Source organism: Gymnodraco acuticeps, unplaced genomic scaffold (genome assembly GCF_902827175.1).
Source record: "Gymnodraco acuticeps unplaced genomic scaffold, fGymAcu1.1, whole genome shotgun sequence".
Classification (NCBI taxonomy): Eukaryota; Metazoa; Chordata; class Actinopteri; order Perciformes; family Bathydraconidae; genus Gymnodraco; species Gymnodraco acuticeps.
The window spans coordinates 519,273-546,389 of NW_022990513.1; the positions used below are offsets into that span (position 1 = coordinate 519,273).

The 27,117-nt window shown below is 42.5% G+C and overlaps 1 protein-coding gene across 7 annotated transcripts; it reads left to right on the forward strand.

Annotated features, from left to right (window-relative positions):
* The first annotated feature begins 1,673 nt into the window (after positions 1-1,673).
* LOC117553203 lies at positions 1,674-27,117 on the forward strand. Of its 7 annotated transcripts, none has more exons than XM_034227026.1 (21): positions 1,674-2,703; positions 17,437-17,589; positions 18,209-19,690; positions 19,825-19,964; positions 20,401-20,605; positions 20,781-20,853; positions 22,574-22,764; positions 22,850-22,996; positions 23,103-23,750; positions 23,889-23,992; positions 24,068-24,187; positions 24,275-24,493; positions 24,582-24,647; positions 25,245-25,309; positions 25,414-25,474; positions 25,581-25,622; positions 25,705-25,749; positions 25,828-25,889; positions 26,052-26,115; positions 26,350-26,412; positions 26,660-27,117. In XM_034227026.1, the coding sequence occupies exons 8-21, from the start codon at positions 22,870-22,872 to the stop codon at positions 26,951-26,953; spliced, it is 1,980 nt and encodes a 659-aa protein (XP_034082917.1). In that variant the 5' UTR covers positions 1,674-2,703; positions 17,437-17,589; positions 18,209-19,690; positions 19,825-19,964; positions 20,401-20,605; positions 20,781-20,853; positions 22,574-22,764; positions 22,850-22,869; the 3' UTR covers positions 26,954-27,117. The 7 variants fall into 7 exon arrangements, with proteins under 7 accessions (XP_034082917.1, XP_034082916.1, XP_034082919.1 ...); XM_034227025.1 differs by lacking the exon at positions 1,674-2,703 and adding an exon at positions 16,197-16,307; XM_034227028.1 differs by lacking the exons at positions 1,674-2,703; positions 22,850-22,996 and adding an exon at positions 16,197-16,307.

Sequence of the window (27,117 nt, forward strand, 5' to 3'; positions counted from 1 at the left end):
TGATCATTATAATTATAAAAAAATAAGAGAATACATTAAAAACAGGTATGAAATACCTGTTTTTAATAACTGTCATATAATACCAGATATGACAGTAAAAAAAGAATAACGTTTAAAAGGGGAGTGATTTGTAAAATATCCATAAAGAAAAAGTAAATCTGTTTACAGTTCTGTGTTGAGAGAGGTATCCATAGATCTCTTAATTTTGCTCTCAAAGTGCACCAGATTGATGCTTTTAACTTCAATATTTAAAAATCTTCTCGGGGGAGCTTGCCCCCGGACCCCCTATGTGAGGTCCACACACCACCTATAAAAATAGCACTTTACCCCTGCTTACACCTATATGCCGTGAGCTGATTATCGAGCCTTCATTGTAACAGTACACTGTGTGTGTGCATGGGGATTGTTGCAGTAGAAAATTCTACTGTGGCGCCCGGTACATTAATGGGAAACCCTAAATGTTTGAGCACCCCCACAGCACCCCCAAAATAAATCTTTGGCGCCGCCACTGAGCCTGACTATTTGTGTTGGGGGGGCCCGACTTTTTTTTTTCTCCAAAGGGGGGGCCTGACAGAAAAAGTTTGAGAACCACTGCATTAAAGGAAGAAAAAGAGAAAGATGCTGCCATAGCTGAAGTACATTTTTTGCAGGCTGGTTTACTAGAGCTTGATGTTGAAGAGGCCAGCAGAGGCTCTAATCCAGTGTCTCAACACTTTAAGTACCAGCGCACCGCTGCTTATGTGAAAGAGCAAACCAGCAGCATAGGTGGATCGCCTAGCAAAATTAGTGACATTGTTGCCCCCATAGGCCCACACCTAAATGAACCATCACAGCATAGTAAAGGAGAGGATGTTAAGCCTACACAGTCCTGCTCACTTAAAGGCCTTGCTCAAACACAAGCTGCTGTTTCTACCCAAACTACGCCTCACCACACACTAAAGGCTCCTCGACCTGGTACACCAGCATCGCCGTGGACTCTCAATAAGCAGTCTCCATTCTCTGCTTATCAGCCTAACCAAGGTACGCCCTATGAAGCCAGTTACCACAACCCTCAAACCACTAACGATCTGGCTAAATATCTTGCCCGCAGTAACATCAGGCCTCACAACATTCGACGATCAACCAATGAATTATTGAGCTTGGAAAACGTCCTTCCTAAGTGCTATTGCTGGTCTGGATCTGTCTGTTGGAGAATAACTCGACCTGCTCTGCAAATATCTGGGAAAAGAGTCATCAGATCAGGTGAGGAGAATCAAGGCCGTCAACATCACCCTGACGCTGGACTAATGATGGCCTGGGAGAGGCTTGAGGAAATATACGGCTCACTTGAGGTTATTGAAAAGGCTCTCTTTGACAAGCTGGAAAGCTTCCCCATACTGACCAACAAAGACCCAAAACGACTCAGAGAGTTAGCAGACCTGCTGTTAGAGCTTGAGGCTGCTAAGAAAGATGGCTCCCTCCCAGGTCTGTCATATTTGGATACTTCCAGAGGGGTTAAGCCCATCATCGAAAAACTCCCATACAACATCCAAGAAAAGTGGATATCTTATGGTTCAAGATACAAAGGTGATCATCATGCCAGTTTCCCAGCTTTCTGTCTTTGCAGACTTTGTTCGTACAGTGGTAAAAGCTCGTACTGATCCCAGCTTCAACCTCTCCACGACAGTTCCTATGGAGAAAAAGAGTACGTGGGAGAAATCCACGAAGATGCCTGTATCTGTTCACAAGACACAAGTGTCGTCTACTGACAGATATGAAAGCAGAGAGGATAAGAAGCTGACAGACCCAAACAACCATTGTCCTCTACATAAGAAACCACACCCTCTGAAGAAATGCAGAAGCTTTAGAGAAAAGAGGAGCGCAAACAGCTCTTAAAGGAACATTCCTTCTGCTTCCGGTGTTGCTCCTCTACTGGTCATCTCGCCAGAAACTGCACGGCTGAGGTGAAATGTATAGAATGTGGGAGCACGGGTCACGTGTCAGCACTACACCCAAGAGCAGCAGTCTGGAAACCTAAGCCCTCTCCTCCCTCTTCAGAGCACGTCGGGGAGGAAGACAAAGCAGACCATCAGGTCACATCAAGGTGCACACAAGTGTGTGGTGAAGGTGCCTTGTAAGTGTGTATCCAGCTGGTCGCTCGGAAGAGGCCAAGAAAATGTATGCAATACTGGACGAGCAGAGTAATTGTTCCCTGGCACGCTCTGAGTTCTTCAACATTTTCAAAATCACAGGGCCTTCCTTCCCTTACACACTGGAAACATGCTCTGGACTAACTCAGACAACAGGGAGAAGAGCTAGTGGGTTCATAGTGGAGTCAGCAGACAAAAAGCTAAGCTTTCCTTTGCCTACACTTTTAGAGTGCAACCAAGTTCCCAACAACCGCTCCGAAGTCCCTACGTCAAATGCAGCTCATCACTATGCTCACCTGAAGTGCATCGCCGACGAAATACCACCTCTCGATCCTAACGCTGACATACTCCTCTTGCTGGGCAGAGACATTCTTAGGGTCCACAAGGTCCGTGAGCAGATAAGTGGTCCAGACAATGCACCGTTCGCCCAAAGGCTGGACCTGGGATGGGTTGTCGTTGGTGACGTGTGTCTATAGCAGGTTCTCACAAACCACTAGAGGTGAACAGTTACAAGACGTCTATCTTGGAGAATGGTCGTACTAGCCATCTGCAGCCATGCAACAACCAAATCAAGGTAAGATACATCTTCAATCAAGCCCCTGACTACACACATCATCCAGCACCAGTGTTGGGCAAGTTACTTTGAAAAAGTAACTAGTAATAGTTACTGCTCTCAAAAAAGTAACTAGTACAAGTTACTTTACTTTAAAAATAATAACAATACAAATACAAGTGTTTGTGTTGTTCTGTGGCACAGTAAGAGAAAAGACAACTCCCATCATTGTAGCAATTATCATTATGAAATGTAGTGGAACAATAAAACACAAAAGATATGTTTAGACATTTTGACAGTCACTGCCGGTGGTTGAGATGGTGGGGTCTTTGGCGACTAGTTTTATAGCCCCATGCAGGAGCGGACTGGCCATTGGGAATACCGGGAGTTTTCCCGGTGGGCCGGTGCTGTGCGTGGGCCGGAGGGCCAAAAAAAAAAAGTGTACTGGCCCACATTTGTAAGTGTTCCACCCCACTGGGCTGGGCTGGGCCGTTTTGATAGGCTACCTATGTTCTATCTATCAGATAGTTTCACTTTCACGCATCAGGCCCGTAGCAGCTGTCACTGCGCAGTGAACGATCAGGAGTGAGTGACTGAGAGACCTAGCTGGCAGTTGCTTACAGATGGATAAACAAGCTCCAAAGCGTAAAGGCGTTTTTGTATAGTTTGTGTATACAGTATACAGTATTGTAGCGAGCCCTGGGTTTAACTCAGAGGTCGCGCGGCTGTGGAGAAGAACGTGTTGCCCACATTCTGTTACTGAGTTTAGGCTAGTTAGCTAGCAGGTTTATTGTGTTGGGTGCAGTCACTTTTGCCTCCACTTGCTGTTCAAATAAATGTTGAAAGAAAAAGTTAATCTGTAGACAGTTCTGTTTCATATGGGTGTTGAGAGATGTATCCATATATTTAGTCCCTAATTTAGCTCTCAAAGTGCACCAGATTGATGCTTTTAACTTCAACATTTAAAAAAAAATCTTCCCGGGGGAATATGCCCCCGGACCCCCCTAGAGGAGGTGAGGTCCACCACCTGCCCACACCCCCCTGTTAAATTGTCTCACCCACATTGAAGGTGCTTCCTACGCCCATGTTTTATTCCATGCATCAAGTCAGGCAAATTGGGTCAAAATGTTATTGCATCAATGATCTGTTAACATTAAAATCAATAAATATATGCTGTAACTATTTTGCTCTAGGCAACTCAAGGGCTGCTCAGGTAATGTGATTACTATATGAATAATGGTCCAAAATAACATTAAATGCATAGGGTTTTTTGTTAAGTAACATACTTTCGTCGCCGGCCGGCCGGCCGATACATGCCGTGCATTAAGTGGGCCTGTCTGTCAATTTTTAATGCACTAATAGAACATAAGCATAAATTAGCAGTGAAAACAAAAAACATAGGCACGGCGGCCTCAGAATGTGTGTAAAACTGACATCCACATAGGGAGGGGTATCGTTAAGGCTTTAACGGTACTACTACTTTTATCGATAGCGCTTATGCTTATGCTCCAGGTTCAGTATCAACCACATCATAAAGTACGCGGACGATACAACAGTGGTGGGACTCATCAGGGACAACAACGAACAGGCCTACAGGGAGGAGGTGAAACATCTGACAGACTGGTGTAACACCAACAACCTGATCCTGAATGTCGATAAAACAAAAGAGATCATTGTCGACTTCAGGAACAAAAAGCACTGTCACCCACCACTCCACATCAACGGCACAGCAGTGAAGACTACAGACAGTACCAAGTTCCTGGGGCTGCATATCACAAGCACAGCTCCCCCCTCCCATCCTCACCACGTTCTACAGAGGAACCATAGAGAGCGTGCTCACCAGCGGCATCTCCATCTGGTCGAGAGACTGCAACGCTAAAGACTGGAAGTCTCTGCAGAGAGTGGTTAGGACAGCAGAGAAGATCATCGGAGTTTCTCTCCCTCCCATCAGAGACACCGCTCAGAAACGCTGCCTGACAAAAGCCCAGAACATGTTGAAAGACCCCACTCATCCTCACCATGCTCTGTTCTCCCTGCTGCCCTCCAGCAAGAGGTTCCGCAGCATTAAGAGCAGAACAGCCAGATTCTGCAATAGCTTTTTCCCCCAAGCCATCAGACTGCTGAACAGCAAGTAGACCAGTAACATAAAGATTACATTACGCTGTGTAAAGAGCACATATTTGTTATATAGAATGTCTATTTTATTTATATGTATAGTAAGTCTTTATATTTTAAACGCACACTTTATCTTTAATTGTATCAGCACCACGTCACTATTATTTATTTATATGTACAATTTTAGCAAGTTTTTATATTGTCCTGTTCCTGTAAGCCAGTACAACGAAATTTCGTTTTAATAGTACACTCTGTGTCTCGTTGAAATGACAATAAAGTATTTCAATGTCTATGTCTTATCGATCCGGTCCTTTAACATTACTTTTATCTGTTCTTTTGGAGAAAAATACAAGGTAAACTAACTAAACAAATTGCTTTTTATTTCAATGAAATACATAATATTTCACATCAAAAGAAACAACAATGTTTTAACAAATCGTATTAAATAATGTGATGACAGAACTGTAAACAGAATAGCTGAAACTTTAAGAAAATAAATAACTCAGTTTCCTCTAATCATTAACCCATGTTTGTATAATGTAGTTAACTCCGTGTGTTGCTGCTAGCATACATAACACCTGACATGGAAACGTTACTCGTGGATGGGGCCAAGGGCGCCGGAAGCGGGGGGGCCAGGGGGCCATTGGCCCCCCCAATTTACGGCCCTGCCCCACATTTTCGCAGCAGCGGATGCTGCGGAACACTGTACAAATCCCCTCTACTCTAAAGTCGCATCTAAAAAGAACGCCATCTGATCTAGCTGTGTATATTTTGTTATTTTTGATTGTTATATTCAATCTCATTAGCTACAGGCATTTTTGAAGCTTGTAAAGGGAAGAACACAGCTCGCCTCTCACTCGCCACTCTGCTCTTCCACAGCGCCGCTTCCCCTCCCTCCGGCCTCCGCTGACATTATGAATGTAAGGCATATAGTAATCATAGATAACACCGCAGGGTCCGTTACAGTTTGTTTTCATCTGATTTCAAATAAACAAAGTCTTGGCTTTCAGAATGTTAATAATAATAATTATTATTATTTCAATTTATATAGTGCCTTTCACGAAACCCAAGGACGCTTTACAATGGGAAGTAACAAAACAAAATGTAATAATAATCATACAGATACACAGGCTGAAGAAAACAAAACAGGAACAGGTTGCTGAGTACTGTATATTAGTTGAGGCCAAAGGCCTGAGTGAACAGATGGTGTTTGAGGTGTTTTTTGAAGGTGTCCAGAGTGTCTGCATTCCTGATTGCAGAGGGGAGAGAATTCCAGAGGGTGGGGGCTGCGACACTGAAGGCTCTGTTGCCAAATGTTTTCAGCTTGGAGCGATGGATGGAGAGCAGCCCTTTGTCAGAGGACCGCAGGTGACGAGAGGGGGTGTAGGGCTGAAGGAGGTCAGAGATGTATGGAGGGGCTAGGGAGTGGAGAGATTTGTAAGTTAGCAGGAGGAGTTTGTACTGGATGCGTGACTTGACCGGGAGCCAGTGAAGGTGGATGAGGGTAGGGGTGATGTGTTGCCAGGGCTTAGTGTGGGTGAGGAGCCTGGCTGCAGAGTTCTGGACGTACTGGAGCCTGTCCAGGGCTTTGCTGGTGACCCCGAACAGAACTCCATTGCAGTAGTCCAGACGAGAGGAGATGAAGGTATGAATTAATGTTTCTGCAACGGGGTCGGGGAGAGAGGGCCGGAGTCTGGAGATGTTTCGTAGGTGAAAGAAAGCAGTTTTGACAGTAGACCTGATGTGGGAGTTGAAGGTGAGGCTAGAGTCCAGAGTGACACCCAGGCTGCGAACCTCAGGGGAAGGGTGGATGGAGCCGCCATCGATGGTGAGGAGCAGATCTCCAACCTTCCGGAGCAGTGTTTTTGGGGCCACAACCATGAGCTCTGTTTTGTTATTGTTGAGTTTAAGTAGATTTTTTGACATCCAGGCTTGGATGGAGGCAGTTGACAAGTGACAGTGGGGGTAGCTGGGATGATGGATTGGTACTGATGTAGAGTTGGGTGTCGTCGGCATAGGAGTGGAAGTTGAGACCATGTCGGCGGATGATTTCACCGAGGGGGAGCATGTGGATGTTGAATAGAAGGGGGCCGAGCACCGAACCTTGCGGCACACCTTGGTTGACAGGGGCTGGGGGAGAGCTGGATTTTCCGATGGTCACAAACTGTTGCCTGTTGGAGAGGTAGGAATGGAACCAGGAGAGGGCTGTACCAGAGAGGCCAAGGTAGACGGATAGGCGGTTGAGTATAGTGTGGGAGACTGTGTCGAATGCGGCGGAGATGTCCAGGAGGATAAGGATGCTGACGAGGCCTGAATCGGCGGCTATGAGGAGGTCATTGGTTATTTTAATAAGGGCCGTCTCTGTGCTGTGGTTGGATCTGAAGCCTGATTGGAAGGGTTCGTAGAGCTCATGGTCGGACATATGATGGTGGAGTTGGGCAGCAACTGCTCTTTCCATGATCTTGCTAAGAAAAGGAAGGTTGGAGATCGGCCGGAAGTTGCTGGGGTCCTCGGGGTCGAGACCAGGTTTTTTGACGATGGGGGTGACAGCTGCTATCTTAAACTTGTTTCGGCCAATTCAGATGATAAATACAGCTTTTAACAGCATAATTACAAGCGGAGAACGGAGTAACTTGACGTCACAGCAAGCATAACAACAGCCGGTGTTTCTCCTGAGAGTTTTCCCCGTGAAACAAACGCAAAATTACACCAACACACACACGTATACACACACACACGTATACACACACACACACACACACACACACACACACACACACACACACACACACACACACACACACACACACACACACACACACACACACACACACACACACACACACACACACACACACACACACACACACACACACACACACACGCGAGCTTCCCCCAGACCAGTAATCCAAACGAAAATATCTTCCCTCCGTACTATTGATCATTTGCTCCGCTAATAATCAATCAGATCGATCCAGAGAAGAGGAAACTTTAAAGGCCTTTTTCTCAAAATGATGACTCTGTAACAGTCATTATATAATGTGACATATTTTGCTTAATATAGTACAAAAACAATCCTGATATCATTAGAAAGCTAGGAATCTCCTCTTTCCAACAGTGTATACCAATCAAAATGTGTCTTCGGATCAATGCGACTGACTTCGATGGAGCAGCAGGTCACTTTGTATTAGGTAAAATACAGCAGGCAGACATAACAGGAAGAATATGTACATTTTAATCCAATCAAATAGGACATTGTCACACCATTCAAATGTATCCATGTACATTACATCCAATAACAAAGCTTAGATGTGTTTATTTGTTACGTTGTTTACATTATGTGTTACGTTGTTCAGTGTGTGTCAGCCGTTAACCTAGATAGATAAACTTGCAAACATGTCAGAAGAACCGGCGCATAAGAAAACAAAATACAGTCAAACTAAGCTGAAATTCAACAACTTGAATGCCACATCCCTGACATCCACAACTCCGGAGCCTGGTCCTTCAACCATAGAACCAGCGCAGCCAGATGAACCCCAGCAGCAGCTCTGCGGCCGCAGAAGCTGTCAAAACCGCCGCCGCCGGCATCGTTGAACCGAAACAGGCTGGTTCCGACTGCATGGAGGTTTGTTGTCGGGACATTGTGACGGGCAAATAAAAGCTTATTTGGGCAAAGAGAAAGGTACTTCAATGCAGAGAGTGGTTAATTATTTGCAAAACCACTAAACGAGCCTTCTGTGAAATATGCAGATGTGCTGCTGTCAAACGGCTTGTAACTTTCTCCAAATGTGGAGATGACAGCTTTTTAAATACCGAGTTAATAACTGGAACTTTTCACAGAGCTTACTTCAGTCAAACACTAGTCAACATTCAGCTTGTCAAACAAGAGCGTAGCAGGAAAAAATAAGTGATGGAATGAGCAACTGCGCTGTCATATGTGTGGGCTGCTCTGTATAGTTTAATTTACAGGAAAGGAGTGAGCAGAGGGTTGAGTTGTCCATTCTTGTTCTGTTTTCTCTGACTATCTTCCTCCTGAAGACCCTCTCAGACTTTCATTTGCTCGCGCTACTAAAGAGACAAGTTACCATGGAAACCAAACAATGGTGTAGCTGTATTGAAGTCCGAGTGGAAACAGTAACATTTGGTGCGTTATGTTAGAATGAAACAAATCAGATTTAGTCAGAAATCGGGAGAAATGCGGGATAAATATGACCCCGGGAGGAAAACGGGAGTCTCCCGCGAAAATCGGGAGGGTTGGCAAGTAGGCTATGTCACATACACACGCACTTTTTGCCCCCCCACACTTCTGAAATGAATCCGGCGCCGCTGGATGGGGCTACAGAGCTACTAGAAAGACAGTCGAACCCGGTGCATTCCTCCGTCTGAATGTGGAGCACTTTTGCTAAATGTTTAGACAAATTGCTCGTGTTACCGCCCTTACATGCTAAACTCTTATTGCACTTTTGGCAACGAGCATTGTCCACATCGAGACGGGTAAAGTTTAACCACACCTCGGAGCGCGTTCTCTCCGCCATCTCCTCCGTGTGTGTGTGTGTTGCTGCATGTAGCAGCTGCGTGTGTGTAAACTGCCCCGCCCCCTCGCACACAGACGGGGGAGAGAGATCTCTCGACTGGATTGGAAAGATCTAAAATACTAAAAATAATCAGACGCATTTTGCTGTCTTTTTGCATATTAGAAACGGAGTTGGCGACACTTAAACTGCAATGTAATGTTTGTGTAGAAATAATACATACGACATATATCGGGGGCCACAGGTTGTTTATCCTTGACAGTCACACACTGAGTGTTTTCATATTCAGCAAATGTGTACACGCTAAACTGCAGACCTCAAGAAGAAATAATACTTTCATTCACTCACGGCAAAAGTTACTTTACTTAGGCCTACTATAAAAACTCACGGTAAAAAAATGCACTCCCTATTCCATTGTCATGAAGGTGGAATCTAACTATATCCAGAATAAGTTTTATTGGATCCAGACTAGAAACATGTTTATTTCTGCTGTAAAGTTGGGCATTTTAACATGGGGGTCGATGGGAATTGCTCCTTTTTGCATCCATCCCCTGTCGGCCACTAGATGAACTGCAGTTTGTGGCACTTCCTTCTGGGCTTCCCGGCTCTGCGCTATGAAGCGCTGATTGGCTGTGGGTGGGCCAGACGTGCATGTGGGTGGGCCCACCCACAGCTACGCCACTGGCTACAACTACAACAAAATGAACATATTTTACCGTGATTAAATTGTAATACACGTTTCTAAATGATGCCGAAGTAACAACATACTGATACCGGTTAGTAAAAACCATGAATTAATGCTTGACAAGTCTGCAGACAGACGGCAGGCGAAAAACCTTTTTAAATGCTTTTTTTCTGAATTAAGATCGGATCGACCAGACTAAGCTAATGTTGTATATGCTCCGTCCACACTCATAACAACAGCCTACAGAGATATATAAACCAGCGACTGTATTCGCCATGTCTGTGGTTTGTTCTTGTTTAACTTTTGTCCAGTTTCTGAACAGATATGAGGAGCTGTGAGCTCTGAGTTCTTGGGAGTCGGGAGTGCTGATAATTTATTCCGGCAAATTACTCAGACCTACTAATTGACCTAACAGAAGTTATTGAGTCTATGTAAGTTTACTGCTTGGCTCAAATCCACCAACGTCAGCAAGATCTCACCTCTATTAACTTCTGAAGAACCAGGTTCAATTAACTGCTGTTTCAATTCAGACGACCTGCTAAATCTGTTGAAGCGATCCCGAAGGATTTTGATATCAGTAATGAGGTGTGGCCCTACCTAAGTGTGAGTGAGGCAGTGTGAAATCTTACCTTTGAAGCAGGAGAGGAGAGCGCAGATGTCTTTTAAGTTGTCCCAATCCAAAAGGTGGGATCAGTTTATTTGAAGAAAAATGGGTCCACATGTATACAGGGTTTCTACCTTCTCTCGTTACAACATGACAATCCTACAAAACATATCATGCTGTGATCATGTTCTAATTTGCAACTTTAATTCACAGTTTTACATTTATTACACTAAATTGTAACTTCAACTTCCCTATTCAGTTGTGACATTTAAAATCGTCCGACAGAATTTAGAGGCATCTCCTCATAAATGACCGGTGATAATAAAAAGCACATTCTTTCATTCAACAAATCAATTCATATACACCTCTAGTCCCGCATGAATTCGGAGGACCTTTCCTCACAGGTGGCAGGGTACTAAACTTTCAACACACATCAATTAATTCCGCTCATTCCGCATTCAACAATTCATTTCGTATACACCTCTAGTCCAGCATGAATTCAGAGGACCATCCTCATAGTGGCTGGGTTATAATCATTCAACACACAATTCATCAGCATTCAACAAATACATTTGCTCAGCATTCAACAAAGAAATTCGAGAGATATTTACCAAGTTTGAGAGAACCTTACCGAGGAAAAACCCAGCTCGCGGGAGAGAGCTTTACCAGGGAGAGAGCCACCAAGGGGAAAACCCCCCTCTCTCGAATTTGCTCCCTCTCAGCTAGTGTTTTTATGCTCAAAACAGGACAGAAAAACTTAAAGACACCTCCTCCGAGTCCATACCCATATTTGTGGAAACTGGGCATGGCCTCTGATGTGCAGGACTGAAAATATTATTCTCGGCAATGGCATAAACACCTTTTTGGGGCCTCAGTATTTCTCCCACAAGTCAGGAGCCCCTCCCTGTGCACAGCCAGCTGTGAGTGAAGACAGTAGGCTTGTTTGAGACAGCGAGACCTGCGCAGTTGCGATCAACGTCTTGCTAGTGCGTTGCATGATGGTTAGTCATTTTGTCCGACTTGTCCGACGTCTACATGAGACGTTGAAATCTCGCTGGACAAAGACGCCCGCAGCCTTGAGAGCGAGGCGCGGCGAGGCGGCGCAGTTCCTCTCCACGGGCTGCGGAAGCGAAATGCTTGATGGGAAACGACTCGCTGGTATCTCGAGCTGAGCACTCATTGGTGGGTTTTACCCCGTGCTGCTGATGAAACTCTCCAATTGGCTCGGCAAAAGTTTGTTGTTTTGTGTCAGTTTTACGTCGTCACATCCATTCCCATTTTTCATCATTGTTCCACAATGTTTATCATCATGACATTAATATCTATATATTTTATACTATACTTGCACTGCTTACCGTTTTCATACTTTATATCAGTGGCGAACCGTCAGGGCCTTCAAGGTATTCAGAGAATACCCTGGAACACTCAGATAAAACAAACAAAACATCGATTTAATTATATAAATAAAATGTAATAAAATGTATATGAAATGAATATGAAATGAATAAATGAGAATCGTATCCGTGTTGTTGATCTGTAATATTACAGTGTTACGTTGATTTGTTTGTCCTTCTCGGACCATGCTACGCATTTCAGTGGTTTTGTGTTAGAAAATAAAGCAACCAATCAGATCTTGTTCTGGGTCTCTGGGTAGAATATCCTTCAACAACATTTGGACTACCTATGTTGCAAATGTATTATCTTTTCAATTTACACACGGCATCTATTGCACGTCTGTCCGTCCTGGGAGAGGGATCCCTCCTCTGTTGCTCTCCCTGAGGTTTCTCCCATTTTTCCCTTTAAACTGTGGGTTTTCTTTGGAAGTTTTTCCTTGTACGATGTGAGGGTCTAAGGACAGAGGGTGTCGTATTGTCATACTGATATTTTGTACAAACTGTAAAGTCCACTGAGACAAATGTAACATTTGTGATATTGGGCTATATAAATAAACATTGATTGATTGATTGAACAAGGTATTCTACATCCTTGATAGAATGCCCTGGCCGTTGCACTGAATGAGAGCGTACGTTTGGACTGACAGTTTGATCAACCAATCATATATTGATTTGTAGCCAATGGGCGTATTCTTTCAGAGTTTCCCTCGGTTCCAGGGTATTCTAGAAGGCCCGCTTGTTAACTGGCTCGAGACAGAGGATTTAGAACGAATGCGACGAAGCAATTCATGCCGTTTTATTGTTTTTAACATTGAAATGACAAGTGCAACGTGAAGATGAAGTTGTTGCGGAATTGTTGTGAGTACCCTTTTCAAGACGACAATTCAGTGAAAAGACGGACATTATAATGCCGTGGGGGAGGGGCGGCGGGGGTGTGTGTGTCTACAGAAGGTCCAGTTGTGATAGACACGGTTCGCCACTGCTTTATATATCTTAGCAGAGATGTTCACAAGTCTTTTTTTGCAAGTCCAAGTCAAGTCTCAAGTCTTTGGTCACGAGTCCAAGTCAAGTCTCAAGTCTTTGTGGGGTGAGACTTGATCAAGTCTCAAGTCTTTGGTCACGAGTCCAAGTCAAGTCTCAAGTCTCTAAAAAATAAAAGTCTCATGTCTCTTCTGGTTGTAATAAGCCTTCTATTGTCTGCTGCTATCCAGTCTGTTAAGAATACTGCACAGCTATATCTAAGACATTCAAAGCATTTACTGTATTATTATCACTCCTATATCTATTAGCATACAGTATCAGTACTGATTAGTTGTTTGTTATATATGATCACTTTAAACAGGCTATTGCAATGCAATATGAGGAAAAACATCACACTTTAGCTAAATGCAAACAACTTATAAGCAAAACACTTCAGAATCAAAAATCAGTATCACAAATACTTTATTAATCCCCCGCAGGGAAACTGTGTTAAAAGTACTTCAAAGTAAACATTTGTTCTGTGCCATTTGCAACTAAAAAACTATTGCTGCAATATTATCTGAAATATACTGAACTGGTGATATTAAAACATGACCTGTTCCAAAAGAGATATCTACCATTAACACCATTTACCAGCCAAATGCTGGTAAATCATGCAAGTGGCTGGTACTGTATGTTGCACGCACCAGCCAAAAATAACAATGGCAATCTATTGAGTGGCTGGTAAAATGTCAACATTCACTAGGCTAGCCATTTGGCCAGTGGACCAAAATGTTCAAATTTGACCTCTGCAACCGTATTGTTTAATTACACTGGGTCTCTAATTACATCTTTTAAGTCTACTATAAATAAACATATTCCTCTATCCTCTCACTCAAACCCAGTGTAATGGTAACCTGATAAACCTGTAACATTAACGTTACGTGGTCAACAATAAACCTGTAACCTGCCTATAAACCGACAGATGTATTTATGTATGTAACTATGTATTTTTCTACGTTTAACGTTAGCCGTTACCGACCTTTTTTATGTCATGTCAAGAGTTGGATGTCAACGCAAACAAGTGTGACAAGCAAACATTCACTCATCTTTTCAAATATTCAGTTACAAAGCTAGTAGCAAGCTAAGTTAACATTACATAGCTGATGCTGAGCTAAACATGTTTGCTCAGTTAACCGTCCATATGCGTTAATGTGACTGACCTCTCCGGGTGAGTTTTCAAGTGCCTGATGAAATGTGACGTTGTTGCACCAGCATCCTTGATTTTAATATTGCAGACTTTGCAGTGTGCGCTCCTTTTGTTGGTGCCGCCGGCGTTTTGTTCGAAGTTTTTATAGTTGAACCTAATTACAAGCGGTACAGCTGCAGGTGTGCCGCCGGTCGCCATGGTGTTACCATGATGTTAATGTTAAAGGTGGGGTAGGTAAGTTTGAGAAACCGGCTCGAGATACACTTTTTGTTATATTCCATGGAATGCTCTTAACACCCCGATAGCCGGCCCGGCTAAAGTAACTGGATGGCCTACCTGCCTGTCAGCCTCCCATCGGGGCACAAACTTATCTCGTGCCCTCATTGGTCATGTGCGCGTTCGTGTGTGTTGGAGAAAGGGCTCTGTGAGGAAGTGGCAGATTTTCTCCGGTTGTGTATTTTCAAATTCTAGCGATCTCGAGCCGGTTTCTCAAACTTACCTACCCCACCTTTAATACGCCAAAAATAGAAAACACAATGATTGTTCACGAGTCCCAAAACACGAGTCCAAGTCGAGTCCGAAGTCTTTTGAGCAGGAGTCCAAGTCAAGTCTGAAGTCTCTGTGTGTGCGACTTAAGTGCGACTCGAGTCCGAGTCACAGACTCGAGTCCCCATCTCTGTATCTTAGCATATTCATACACACTGTGCATACTGCTCACAGGCTGATATCTAGTGTCCTACCACTACCCCTCACTGTTTATTCATCATTCAATTCATTCTATATTTTATTCTGTAGATTGTGTACATTACTTTTCACTTTACTGCTTGTTGCACCTGGTTAGAAGCTAAACTGCATTTCGTTGTCTCAGTACCTGTAATCTGTGCAATAACAATAAAGTTGAATCTAATCTTGAGCAGGAACAAATGTATTTACTTAGTACATATCTGACATTAACGATTAAACACATGTGTGCATTCTTTATAAATGCAAACCGAGTCAAGCCGACTCCGGAGGTGGCGGTATGCACCTTAAAGTTGTTTGCAATCCGCCAAAAAACCGAGCGAAGAAGAAGAAGAAGAAGAAGGCGAAGAAGAAGATGAAGAAGAAGAAGCCGACTCGGAGCTGTCCGACTTCAGGCGAGCTTTTTGACCTCCCCCGGCTGCGATCGGCTACTCTCGTCTACTTTCGAGGCGAGCCGCAACGCGTCTCAAACAAGCCTATTAGCATCATCCCAATACCACTCCTCGACTCCGCTCTTCCCCTCCTCCGAGAAGGTCCTCGCTGCGGAACGCGGAATGGGGCGGGGTCGGATAAAAGGCGGGGTTGGATGTCCGACCCCGCCTTTTATCCGACCCAGCCTTGTGAGTCCACATTACACATCAGTAGATTGCGGTAAGACGATAGACGATAGACGATAGAAGAACCATGTGCTCACCTAGTTGGTCTGTTTGTCCGCGTTATTACATTTGAAGACGATTATACATCATGGAAGGGAACGACCGAAGGTAATACATTATGTATTATGCAACCCAGTCAGGGTCGGCGTCATGGGGGGTCATTCGCGGGCCATGCCCCCCCAAATGAGTCACTGTGCCCCCCCAACGCAGGGTGGCAAGCCTTGTCACTTTGCCGATTTTTTCTTTTTTTTATCATATAGGCTAAGTGAAAACGTTTCCACTAAAGGTTTTTTGTGTGAAATACATCAGAAATAAATAATACAAATATAAAACACAGCCTGAGGTGTGCTCACTGCTGCTCTCTGATTGGTGTGTTGCTTGACCAATGACCCCCGACCTTTTTTTTGTTATCATTACGTGGCTGTGTGTTTAGATGAAAGCCCGGTGGCGATCTGTTAATCTGTTACACTGATTATACAGTAAAGCCATCGAAAAATAATATGATATACAGTACAGTACAAGTACATGGGTCTCTGTGTTTCATTCAAGCTCTGTGTGTGTGTGGCACGAGCGCATTTTGTGAGTGCGCGAGCGGTAACGTGGAATGTTGTGGTTAGCATCTGGTTAGCTAGCTATGCTAACGGATATAAAGGGCTGTTTCTACACCAAGGTGGAGGACAGTCCTCTCCTGTCAGACTGAGAGGATCTTATAACGTCAGCTCAGTGAGGTAAGGACTCTCTCAGTGTTTAGATAGTTCACTTTAGTGTAAGTTATCTCAGTGGGTCTCAAACGGTTTGGTCACCATTTATGTAAGTATTTGCGAGGAACACATGTATATGATCATTATAGTTATTAAAGAGAGAATAAATGAAAAACGGGTATGAAATACTATAGGACAGTAACACAAGAATACAGTTTAAAATGGGAGTGATTAGTGAAATATCCATAAAGAAAAAGTAAATCTGTGTACAGTTCTGTATGGTTGCTGAGAGATGTAGGCTATCCATAGATCTCTTCACTTTGCTCTCAAAGTGCACCAGATTGATGCATTTAACTTCAATATTTTAAAAATAATCTTCCCGGGGGAGCATGCCCCCAGACCCTCCTAGAGGAGGTTAGGTCCACCCCCACCTAAAACATGTTCACATGGATAGGATACTAAATACATTTGCACACTTTTTATATGATGGCCTATGTCCATATCAAATCAAATCAAGTTTTATTTATATAGCACATTTTTCAACGATTTTTGGTCGAGCCAAAGTGCTGTATATACAGTATAATACAAAAATAACCTACAGTAAAGACACTTTACAGCAAATACAACAGCACAGTTTGTGCAGAATATCAGTATGAGAAAACGACACCCTCTGTCGTTATATGTTTCTGTTTTGGTGGTCGTGCCACAACCGTGCATGTATGCACAAGTCATAGGTGCACTATACAATAGCACTACACCCCTGCAATGTGTGTGAAAGACAATAGACTTTACAGCATGTTTTTTTAAATTGAAGTTGGTGTTTGTGTGTTGGTTGTTGACGGCAGTGTGTGCCCCCCCTTGGTAAATGATTGCCCCCCCATTCAAGTTGTTCTAGAGCCGACCCTGAACCCAGTACACATTCGCTGCCTAGTTCCTACCTTGTAAATTGTCTGTATGGCCGTACCAATAAGTTAGCGCAGCATGCTTGGTCTTGAAATGTTCGTAAGAATCCATAGATGTAGAATATCTACATTGTTCATCTTGATGTGTTTTTAAATTCTTACAAACCAACTGAATCGATCTGCTTAAAGAAATAACAACATTTGATACATGTAGACTCTGATTTGAATGTATTCCATTTTGTGTTCTTCCTCAGACACCATACCATTCTTACTGAGGGAGAAGAACCTGTGCCCCTACAGTCTGCCGATTCACCTTTTTATCAGTGCCCATTCTGCTCTTATAAGACTGCAGAAAGGCATTCGGTGATTAACCACATAAAAAAATCATGCAACGGTGAAACATAAAGGTAAAAGCCAATGTTAGGGCATAACTTGAACAACAAACAAAATGCATGTGAACAGACAACATGCATATGTATATATAGGTACTTTATTTATCCCAAAGGAAACTGATGCACAAGCAAGGTAGAAAGATACATATTTAAAATACTAGTAAACGGTAAAAGTAAACAAGTAGAAAACTGAGGTATTACCTTTATACTGGTGTACAGCAGAAATAGCCATAAATATGCACTGTAAATATACTGCATCTATAAGCATATAAGCACTACATACATACATGTATTGCTACCAAAAAGAGCTGCAAACTATTGTTAACTGTCAGCCACTGTCAGCTGCAGTGCTATTTTGCTAGTAGATTGACAATTGTTGCACATCTTTTAATAATCTTAATCTTTTGGATAGTTTACACAAACATTTTCTTAATTCTTTATAGTTGATATACTGATTATCCTATTTTGTCAGTTGACCATCAGTTTATCTATCTGTTTACATCTGTGTATATCTGCTTTTATTTATGGCTACTGATTATTATGTTACTTTTAACTTATGTTAAGTATGATATAACATTAATATAGTTAAAGCATGTGTTTATATTACCCACTATTGTTTTTTAACTTCTTTCAGAGTTCACCATTGCTAGATGTGGTCTGAAGTGCCGCTCAACTACGCACTTTCACTGTTGCTATTGTCCAGCTACACTAATTAGAAGAGACCAAATCACCAAGCACCTCTCGAGTCACAGTGTGTTGGACAATACAATAACTGGAACCCTGCAAACTCTGGTGGCACCACAGACAATCAAGACACCGCAAGGTAACCTGCAGACTCCGTTGGCACCACCGACAGTCAAGACCCCGCAAGGTAACCTGCAGACTCCGGTGGCACCACCGAAAGTCAAGACACCGCAAGGTAACTTGCAGACTCCAGTGGCACCACCGACAGTCAAGACACCGCAAGGTAACTTGTAGACTCCAGTGGCCCCACCGAAAGTCAAAACTCCAGTGGCAGTCGAAACACTGCAAGCCAGGGAGGCAATTGCCCAGCCACCTCCTTTTGCACATGCAAAGAAGCACACAGATCTTCCTCTTGCTTGGCAACACAAAAAAAGAGACGTTGTTAAATGTGAGCAATGTAATTTGGAATTGAAGAAAACAAAATTGAGAACTCATATAAGAAGGAAACACACAGATCCTTTGGACAACATTTCTGAAGACCGTTATCTCAGGTCACAGTTTGTAGATGTTAAAAGAGGGATCTTTGCTGTGGAGAAGTCTTTCCACGGCCCAGCAACCCCAGTTCATGTCATCAAAAATACTTGGTCACAAACACAGAGGTCAGAGTGTGAGGTTGATCAGTGTAATTGAAATGCAGACTTTGCATTTAGAAGTGGTCTCCTCCCATTTGAATGTCACCACATTCGGTCCTTGTGCTTTTGTCCTCGTGCCAATGTACCAAATGTTGCTCTGACTGAAAAGGAACTGTGTGTAATGGTTCAAAACCATTGGTTTGGGGAAAATCGTAAAAAATAACTTTTAAAGAAACAAGAAGATGCTAAAGTGGAGGATGCACCCCTATCAGCTCTTCTAACTGTTGGTGGTCCCCAGACGAAGTTGCATATCTCTGTTTTTGAACCTTCAGTGTCATACTACAGCAGGCTTGGAAGGGTTGTTGTGGCATATGACACAAAGAAAAACACTTGGCATTGCCCTTGTACGATTTCCAAAAAGTCATGCATCCACAAGGCTATAGGCAAATGGCATCTTTTTGAGACAAGGAGGGACCTATTCAAAAGAGTTAAGAGTACAGAAGAGAACTCTTCACTGAATGAAGGCCAACTGAAGCACTCTGTCAGTGATTGGGTAATTTTCTTTGTCAGAGGTATTGAAAGGATTTTGAAATACATCACGTCTCACAAAAAAATACCACCTGAACTTCCCGTGACACTGGTTGCAAACTCCAGAAATGCAAAGGCTTCACTTGGATTTCCAAAGCATCTTGTTCCTGCTGAGGTCACTTGCAAGGAATGTGTTGAACAGAGTGTCCTCAGCGACCCCCAGTTGATCACCAGTAAAGCGAGGATTATAACATGCTCTGGCATAGTTGAAGGTCAGTGACATTGCATGGATGCTGTAGCCTACTTGATAACTAGCGATAGCAATTGTTGCTTTAAAGTGTATTGCTGAAACACAATTCACATAATGTATTTTTATATGACATGTATGCTACATTTGCACTTTCAGGCATATCGACATACAAAAAGACATGTCCCAGTTGCGGTATGGTCTACCGCTATCAGGAGTGGCAGGATGGAATCCACAATTTCGATAACCACATGATGCTCTCTCTACATTTGTGCCTTACTTTAAGAAATGCATTACAGGTTAGGCTTTTTGATTTCTATCAGTATACACAGTATCTACGTAATCAAAACAGGCAAATTTGTATCGGCAGAACAAAAGGTTATTTCTGCAACTAATGATTATTTTCATTGTTGATTAATCTGTCGATCATTTTCAACAGTTGTTTGGTCTATAAAATGTCAAAGAATTGTGAAAAATGTTGATCAGTGTTTCCCAAAGCTCAAGGTGATGTCCTCAAATGTCTTGTTTTGTCCACAACCCAAAGATATTCAGGTTACTGTCAGAGGACTAAAGAAAGCAGAAAATATTCACATTTAAGAAGCTGGAATCAGCTTCTTTTTTTTTAAGATGACTCCAATTAATTGATTATCAAAATAGTTGGCGATTAATTGAATAGTTGACTAATCGATCTATCGTTGCAGCTCTACTTAAAAATGTCTCTTCCTCTTTTCTCAGACCCACACTGCAGTTAGCCGTGTAATTGGGATTATTGAGGCAACTGAGGGAGAGTCCTTCCCTAACAAGGAGAAGGTGCTACAGGCGTATCTCTCCTTTGAAGCCCTCTCTGAACATGACTACACATATGCCTGTGTTTCCTGTGGGTATCACCCTGCAACAGTTGTCATGGATCTTCATAAGAAGGGCGTTTTCAGTATGCCTGGTAAAAAGCTTAACTGAGTTGAATTTTCTATACAATAGATATAAGTCAATCATAACTGAAATACATTGCAAGATCTCAAAGCTTTTTAAAAGTGTTGTAGCAGTGGTTTATCGTGTTTTGTTCAGTTTTGGTTTAACATTTTCAGTTTCATTCAACTGATTTTCTTCTCAATCAGTGAAATCCAAAATCCACCTCAGCAGTATGATGGTAGAGTCAATGTGAAATCCTAAACCGTGGTTTCTACCCCAGTAAGTTATCTGTATCATCAGTTTTAAAGCAAGGAAATGCTGTGAAATGGTATTTCAACACTAGATCACACAATCTAGGGCAGGGGTGGCCAACCCGCGGCTCTCGAGCCGCATGCGGCTCTTTGCCTAGTTTCATGCGGCTCTTCAGTTCATATCGAATTGTATATGTGTGAGTTTGGGGGAGAGCCACTGACTCCTGACTAGTGTTGTACGGTGTACCGATACTTGAAAGGTACCGCGATTCCCTGCCGTTAAAAACGTTACTATTCCTCCGTTTCATTAGTATCGGTACTTTAAGAATGACGGGGGAAAGTACTCCGGTGAGAAAGCGCCGTTTAATAAGAGCCGTGTATGATCAGCGCTCTGCTTCCATTCCCTGCACTGCAGCCGTGCCTGCAGTCCCGCCCCTCTCAAGCACGCTCTAAGTCCCTCCCCTCTCTCATGCACGCGCTAGCTGCCAGAGCATGTGAGAAAACGAGAAGCATGGCTGCAAGTGGGAGTGCAACTGCCGCTGCGCCTCGGCTTTTTGACAAAAAAGACGCCAGAAGCGACATTTGGAAGTATTTTAGCTATATCTCTGACAGTGAGGGCAAGCCTACGGACACCACAAGGCCCGTCTGTAAGAAATGTATTAATTTTATTTAATACGAATTATTGTCATTTATTTTATTTATTGTTCTCATTGTTTAAAAGTTTGTGTTATGGTTCTGGTGTGAAATAAAGCACGATAATTACATTTAAGACTGTTTCCCTTTTTTTAAGAAAAGTATCGAAAAAGAATCGGAATCGCAATTCTTGACTTGGTATCGAAAACAAAATGTTGGTATCGTGACAACACTAGCTAGCTATTCCTGACAGTTAAACCTGATATTTAGTAGGTCTGTTAAGTATTGAATGCTGATAATTCTGACGTAATTTGGCCAGTCAAAGTTGTTTGGGCTCGGATAAAATCGCTCCGTTACTTTCGTTTCGTCCCGTGTTACTTTCGTCCCGGCTCTCCCTACGTGTGTATGTGTGGTGTCAGGAGTCAGTATGAGAGGATGACAGCGTGTCTAATTTTGATGTGGCCCAAGAGCCAATCACAATAATACCTGTGATGCTGTGAACCAATCACCTTTGAGGGGGGGAAACCTATAGTTGATTAAACACTATCCAGTGTTTCCCCTACCATTGTCTTGGTGGGGCGCTGCACCCCGCCAACGGAGCCCCGCGCCCCCCCTGGAATTCAAGGTGTTTCAAAAATATATATAATTATTATTTTTTAATATATACATAGCACCAAATTGCAAATAATCTATAACTACTGTCACTTTTTACATTGAACATGTGCTCTTTTATTAAATAAACTAAACGCTTTCATTTTAAGTTGTGAGTTTATTGTTTTTGACCCTAAGAAACACTGATGCATTAATCAATACCAATATTGCTCCTCTCTCTGCTCCAGAGGATTTAAAAAATATATATCCCAATGCCACAAAAATGCATCAGTGACGTGGTTGAAATCTTGTCTCCAGAAAACAAAAAACTGAAACAAGCGGTATCAGTGACTGTGTGTTTGATGTGGCTCTTTGCAGTAAAATAGAAACAAATTGGCTCTCAACCTCTGACTGGTTGGCCACCCCTGATCTAGGGCAATTTGCTGATGCATCCTGGAAGTTATGATTCTATGGAAAAAAGTAAATTAGACTTTATATACTTAAATGTTTGACATATGTTTCAGGTGACGGCAAGAATCCATTCATTGTCCGTCCAAGTTATCAAAACTGGGCACCGTGGATTGGACAGCATACCAGACAGTCAGATATTGTGTTCAACACGGAGTATGCCAAGATCCATGTGCCAGATGTCTCCACTGATGCGGACGAGCGGGTGACAGAAGAGCGACTGGCTGATGAGGTGTTAAACCTAAAGGTAGATCCAGAACCTCTATCTACCTACCTGATACCATTTTAAATGTAATGCGAGTCAGATGCATCTACTTTTCATGTCACAATAGGTAGCAGAGGTTAGGGCTCTATGTACTGTAAGCAGTGTGGCCTCGACAGCAAGGGCTCTAAGATGGACCTTGTCCTTCGTCTTCGTGAGAAAATGGCCAGCAGGACGACATATAATAAAGTGTTTGAGAAAGTCTGGGGTGCCTCTGGTTAGTGATCCCATCAGCACATAATTATGTCTTATGCTAGCTTGTCTAAATCAAATTGCATGATTACCATTTTACCAAGTTTACTGAGGATTTTCTTTCTTTCTAGGTGGTTGGGCTGTAGTAATGTGCCCATGTGGAGTCGTGTATTCTGTAAAGTTTAATCTCAGAGCTGAGAGTCCCAAAGACTTCACCGACATGCTTCTGTCATGGAAACATTTTCCAAATGTTACAGTGTATGACTACGCAAGGGGGCTGGCCAGTCATGCCAACTGCCGACAACCACTGGATCCTCCCTTCCATCCACATGAGGGGAGGTTACTTCATCCCTCACCAAAGAACATCAAACTGGCTGCAGAGAGGAAGCTTAGGGTAGATTTGGCATGGCTTAAGCACAGGAAAGAGGAAGAGGACAAGGACTGCCATCCAATCACTGGATCGTCTGATCATTATGCTTTGCTTGATGTTTTCCATCAATGCAACAGCAAAGATGACAGGGATCTCCTTCGGAGAATTGAACTTGTTCCAGAGCTTGCTGGGCACATTAACAGCCTGTGTGCTGAGCAGTTATTCTCCGGGATGCGGAAAAACAATTATTTCCTTAATATGCTCACACCCTCTGCACACATCTTCCTACAGAGGGATATCTTGCACCTCTACAATGTGGACCGAAATAACAAAGTGAAAGAACAGTTCAAGACAATTGTGGGAAGCAATACTGCGTTTAGCCTTGATGTTAATGGAAGAATCACCTTGGGTAATCATGAAAAGCTTGCTCTGTGTGCATGTAATTGTGTATTCATCTAATATGGTCTATGTATTTGAAATTGATAGAGGATACACATAGTGCATGTGGTTATCTATGACAGTCTTGGTATTCTTTTCTCAAATGAAGGGCATCAAAGCAAAGAGACGACGACCCCACAACTGACTCTTCATACAGTAAAGGCCCACCAGTCCTGTTGGGGACAGAAGCTGACTCAAACACAGGAAAATATGGTGAATAGACTGTTTGAATCTAGAACACACCATGGAGATTTTAAAAATAATTTTCTAAATGTGTCTATCTGTCTGCTTTCACAGGTATTGGACAGCAGAGGAAGCCCAGATGAACGCCTTGCCTATTTAAACAACCAGATCCTTACACGCACTGACTTTTGGACTTTGGGACGACCACAGGATGTTGAAGGGATGGTAAGTATGGAAATAATGCATAGACAAAGTGTTGTTATTTTATCAGTACAAATGTAGGCAATGTTGCCATTTCCTCTTCTTTTACAGATCCTAAACAGCTGCCTCAAGGTCATAGAGAATCTGGCCAATCACCAGGTAGTGAAGTTGCATACCTTTTCCAATATAAATGTATCCCCTTCTGTTTATAATCTTTTCTGGACTGAAATAACAACTGTCTTACAGGGCATCAAAGTGTTCTTGGCAAACAGCTATGTCGTTCACACTTGGTTTATACCAAGTGTGCAGAATCCTGAACAGCATCTCCCGGTACTTATGCGTATTATCATTATTATATTTGCTGGAATCATATGAGAATCACTGAATGTAAACTATTCATTTTACCATCTCTCACAAGGATAAAGCAGACGATTTCCAGTGGATTCTGGTTCCTGTGTGGCGCCCAGGGCATTGGACAATATGTGTCAGTGATATGAATTTACTTATCTGTATTTCAAGCCGCTTGTATCCGAAAGTTTGGGGCTCTCTGCTGGAACTGCTACCCCCGCGACCCGACCACGGATAAGCGGGAGAAGATGGATGGATGGATGTATTTCAAGCTAAACACAAAATATTACTAATTTCATCAATAAAGTACAACATCTTCTTATACTGTTACTGTAATTTCAAAATTAAGATAAGTATTTCTGCTCAAATTTTGTAATTGTGTGTTCTATTTGCTGTGGTAACTATTTTGTAGATAATGAAGCCACAAGAAAGGGAGAGCTTTTTTTTAGATTCCCTAAATGGCACTGGCTTCCGTGATGAAAGCCAAATGGAAACATTGAGGTTTTTAAGCACAGAAATTATGTTCAGTTTTAATGTTCTGTTCTTATATTTGTATTATTTTTGTCTATGGCTCTGTGTTCAGTTTTACATTTAAAAGATGACCTCAAGCATAAATTGACATGTTATTGAACAAAAGATTGGACTGAAACTGAGCATAAGACATTTAAAATGGGAATGTTCTGTTCCCACCCATTTATAAGCTTTCTTTTCTGTTTGTTTCCTTAAAATCAAGCTCTTGGCCAACCTGTTCGGCATTATTCCACTGTTGGTGGTTCTGCAGTTCTGCAGTGTTCAAAAGTTGGTGGTTCCACCAGTTTGACAATATTCAACCAGTTATATGTTCCAGTTTTCAATGTTCTTGAATGTCCTTGTCCAAACAGCTGTGTGTTATCCCCCATTAGACAAGTTGCTCTGCTTGTGTCACCTGGACCCTGGAGAGAATTCTGTGCAAACGACATTCAAGTTAGTAATTATGATGCACATAATTGAGTTTGATTCCTGGATTCCTACACTGTGTGTGTGTATATGTGTATATAATGTATATAATCTCACCTTCTTCATGAAATAGGGCATACCAAGACAACGGGCCTGTGGGGTGTTTGTGCTCATGGTATGGCTCATCTGATGAATTTAGCAATCCTTTCTTTACAGTTTTGCAATTAGTGTGTAATGTTTGTTTTACTCTTGAACAGTATGCCCTCTACTTTGTGATGGAGTCAGCTTTTGATTTCAGTGAGGTAGGCCACAGAGATACACTTTTGATCAGTCCTTGTGGTGTTCCCTTTTCATTTTAATATGCATCTTTTTTTGCACAGTTGGACATGGAGCATTTAAGGAGATGGTGGTGCATGCTACTCATTGACAACTTCCCCGTGACGTAAGTATTCTTACCGTGACAAATGTTTTGCATGTGTCATCTTGAATCTTTTAATGTATTGTTTTTATGTCTTATGAGGGCAAAAAAAAATAAAAAATGGAATTAAACAATAAACCAGTTATGTTTGTTAACAATTCCCATATCACTTGTTGTCACTGATAGATTCGAAGGCAGAAGATCAACCAAAAGACGACTGGAGAGGGAAGACTGCGAAGACAGTCCCAGGGTAAGTAATCATGATGACCCACCCAAAAGAAGTAAAGTCTTAAAGGAAATGGCATTCTGCAGCGACTTTGGATGGGTATGTAGACTGTCATTTACTACTTAAAATCTCCATGGATGTGCTCCACAGCCATACAGCTTGTTGCTTCCACCTCTTATTCAAGGGGGCAATGTGTCATGATGCAAGTACAACTGTTTTACCATGCAGTAGTAATTCCTTTTATCTGGTGTCTTCCAGAAAAAGGACCCACTGGCAAAGACGGCTGCAGAAATTCTTGTCAGCTCTGAAGAGGAGGATGGAGTACGTGATATGCTATCTGTTATACCTTACATGAAATTCACAGCACTTCCTTCTGTTCTTCTGCAGCGACTGGTAGAAAATGGCTGAAAATATTTTGTACCACTGATTTAGATAGTGTTGCATGTGCAAGTTTGTGTGCGTCATAATTACACATTCAAAGTATCTTGTTGCAAATCAGCAGCAGCACTATAAGAATAGTAAATGTACAGTGTAGTAGCAATGCATAAACTATTTCTCTTCTTCCTAGGAGAAGCACCCCTTTATAAGTAGTGCTATGGCGGCATCTCAGTGGTGCTCTGCAAAGAATATGGGAGATAAAGTCATCCTGCCACAAATTCTTTCCATGGCCCCACTGGACAGAGAAGCAGCTCTCCTTAACCTTGGTGAAGCCAGCAACCTGCGGGACGAAGACAGCTGGGAAGACAGGATGGACCCATTTATGTTCAGGTTCAAATTTGAGTCGGACTATTTAATGTTTTTTGAGCAGTACATTGACAAAGAAAACCTTAAGGTTCATACCTGTTTTGAAGAGCGCGGTTGAATGTTTGCATCAGCAAAGCCTTTCACTGTTGTATAGATTTTTTTTTTGTATACTTGGTTTGGTTTTTATATTTACTGTATTTGCTTTTTCGGTTCTGTTATCTTAATGATTGTTCTGTTATATGATAAATGTTGTAAATAATAAATGCTTTTTCTATCATTCTA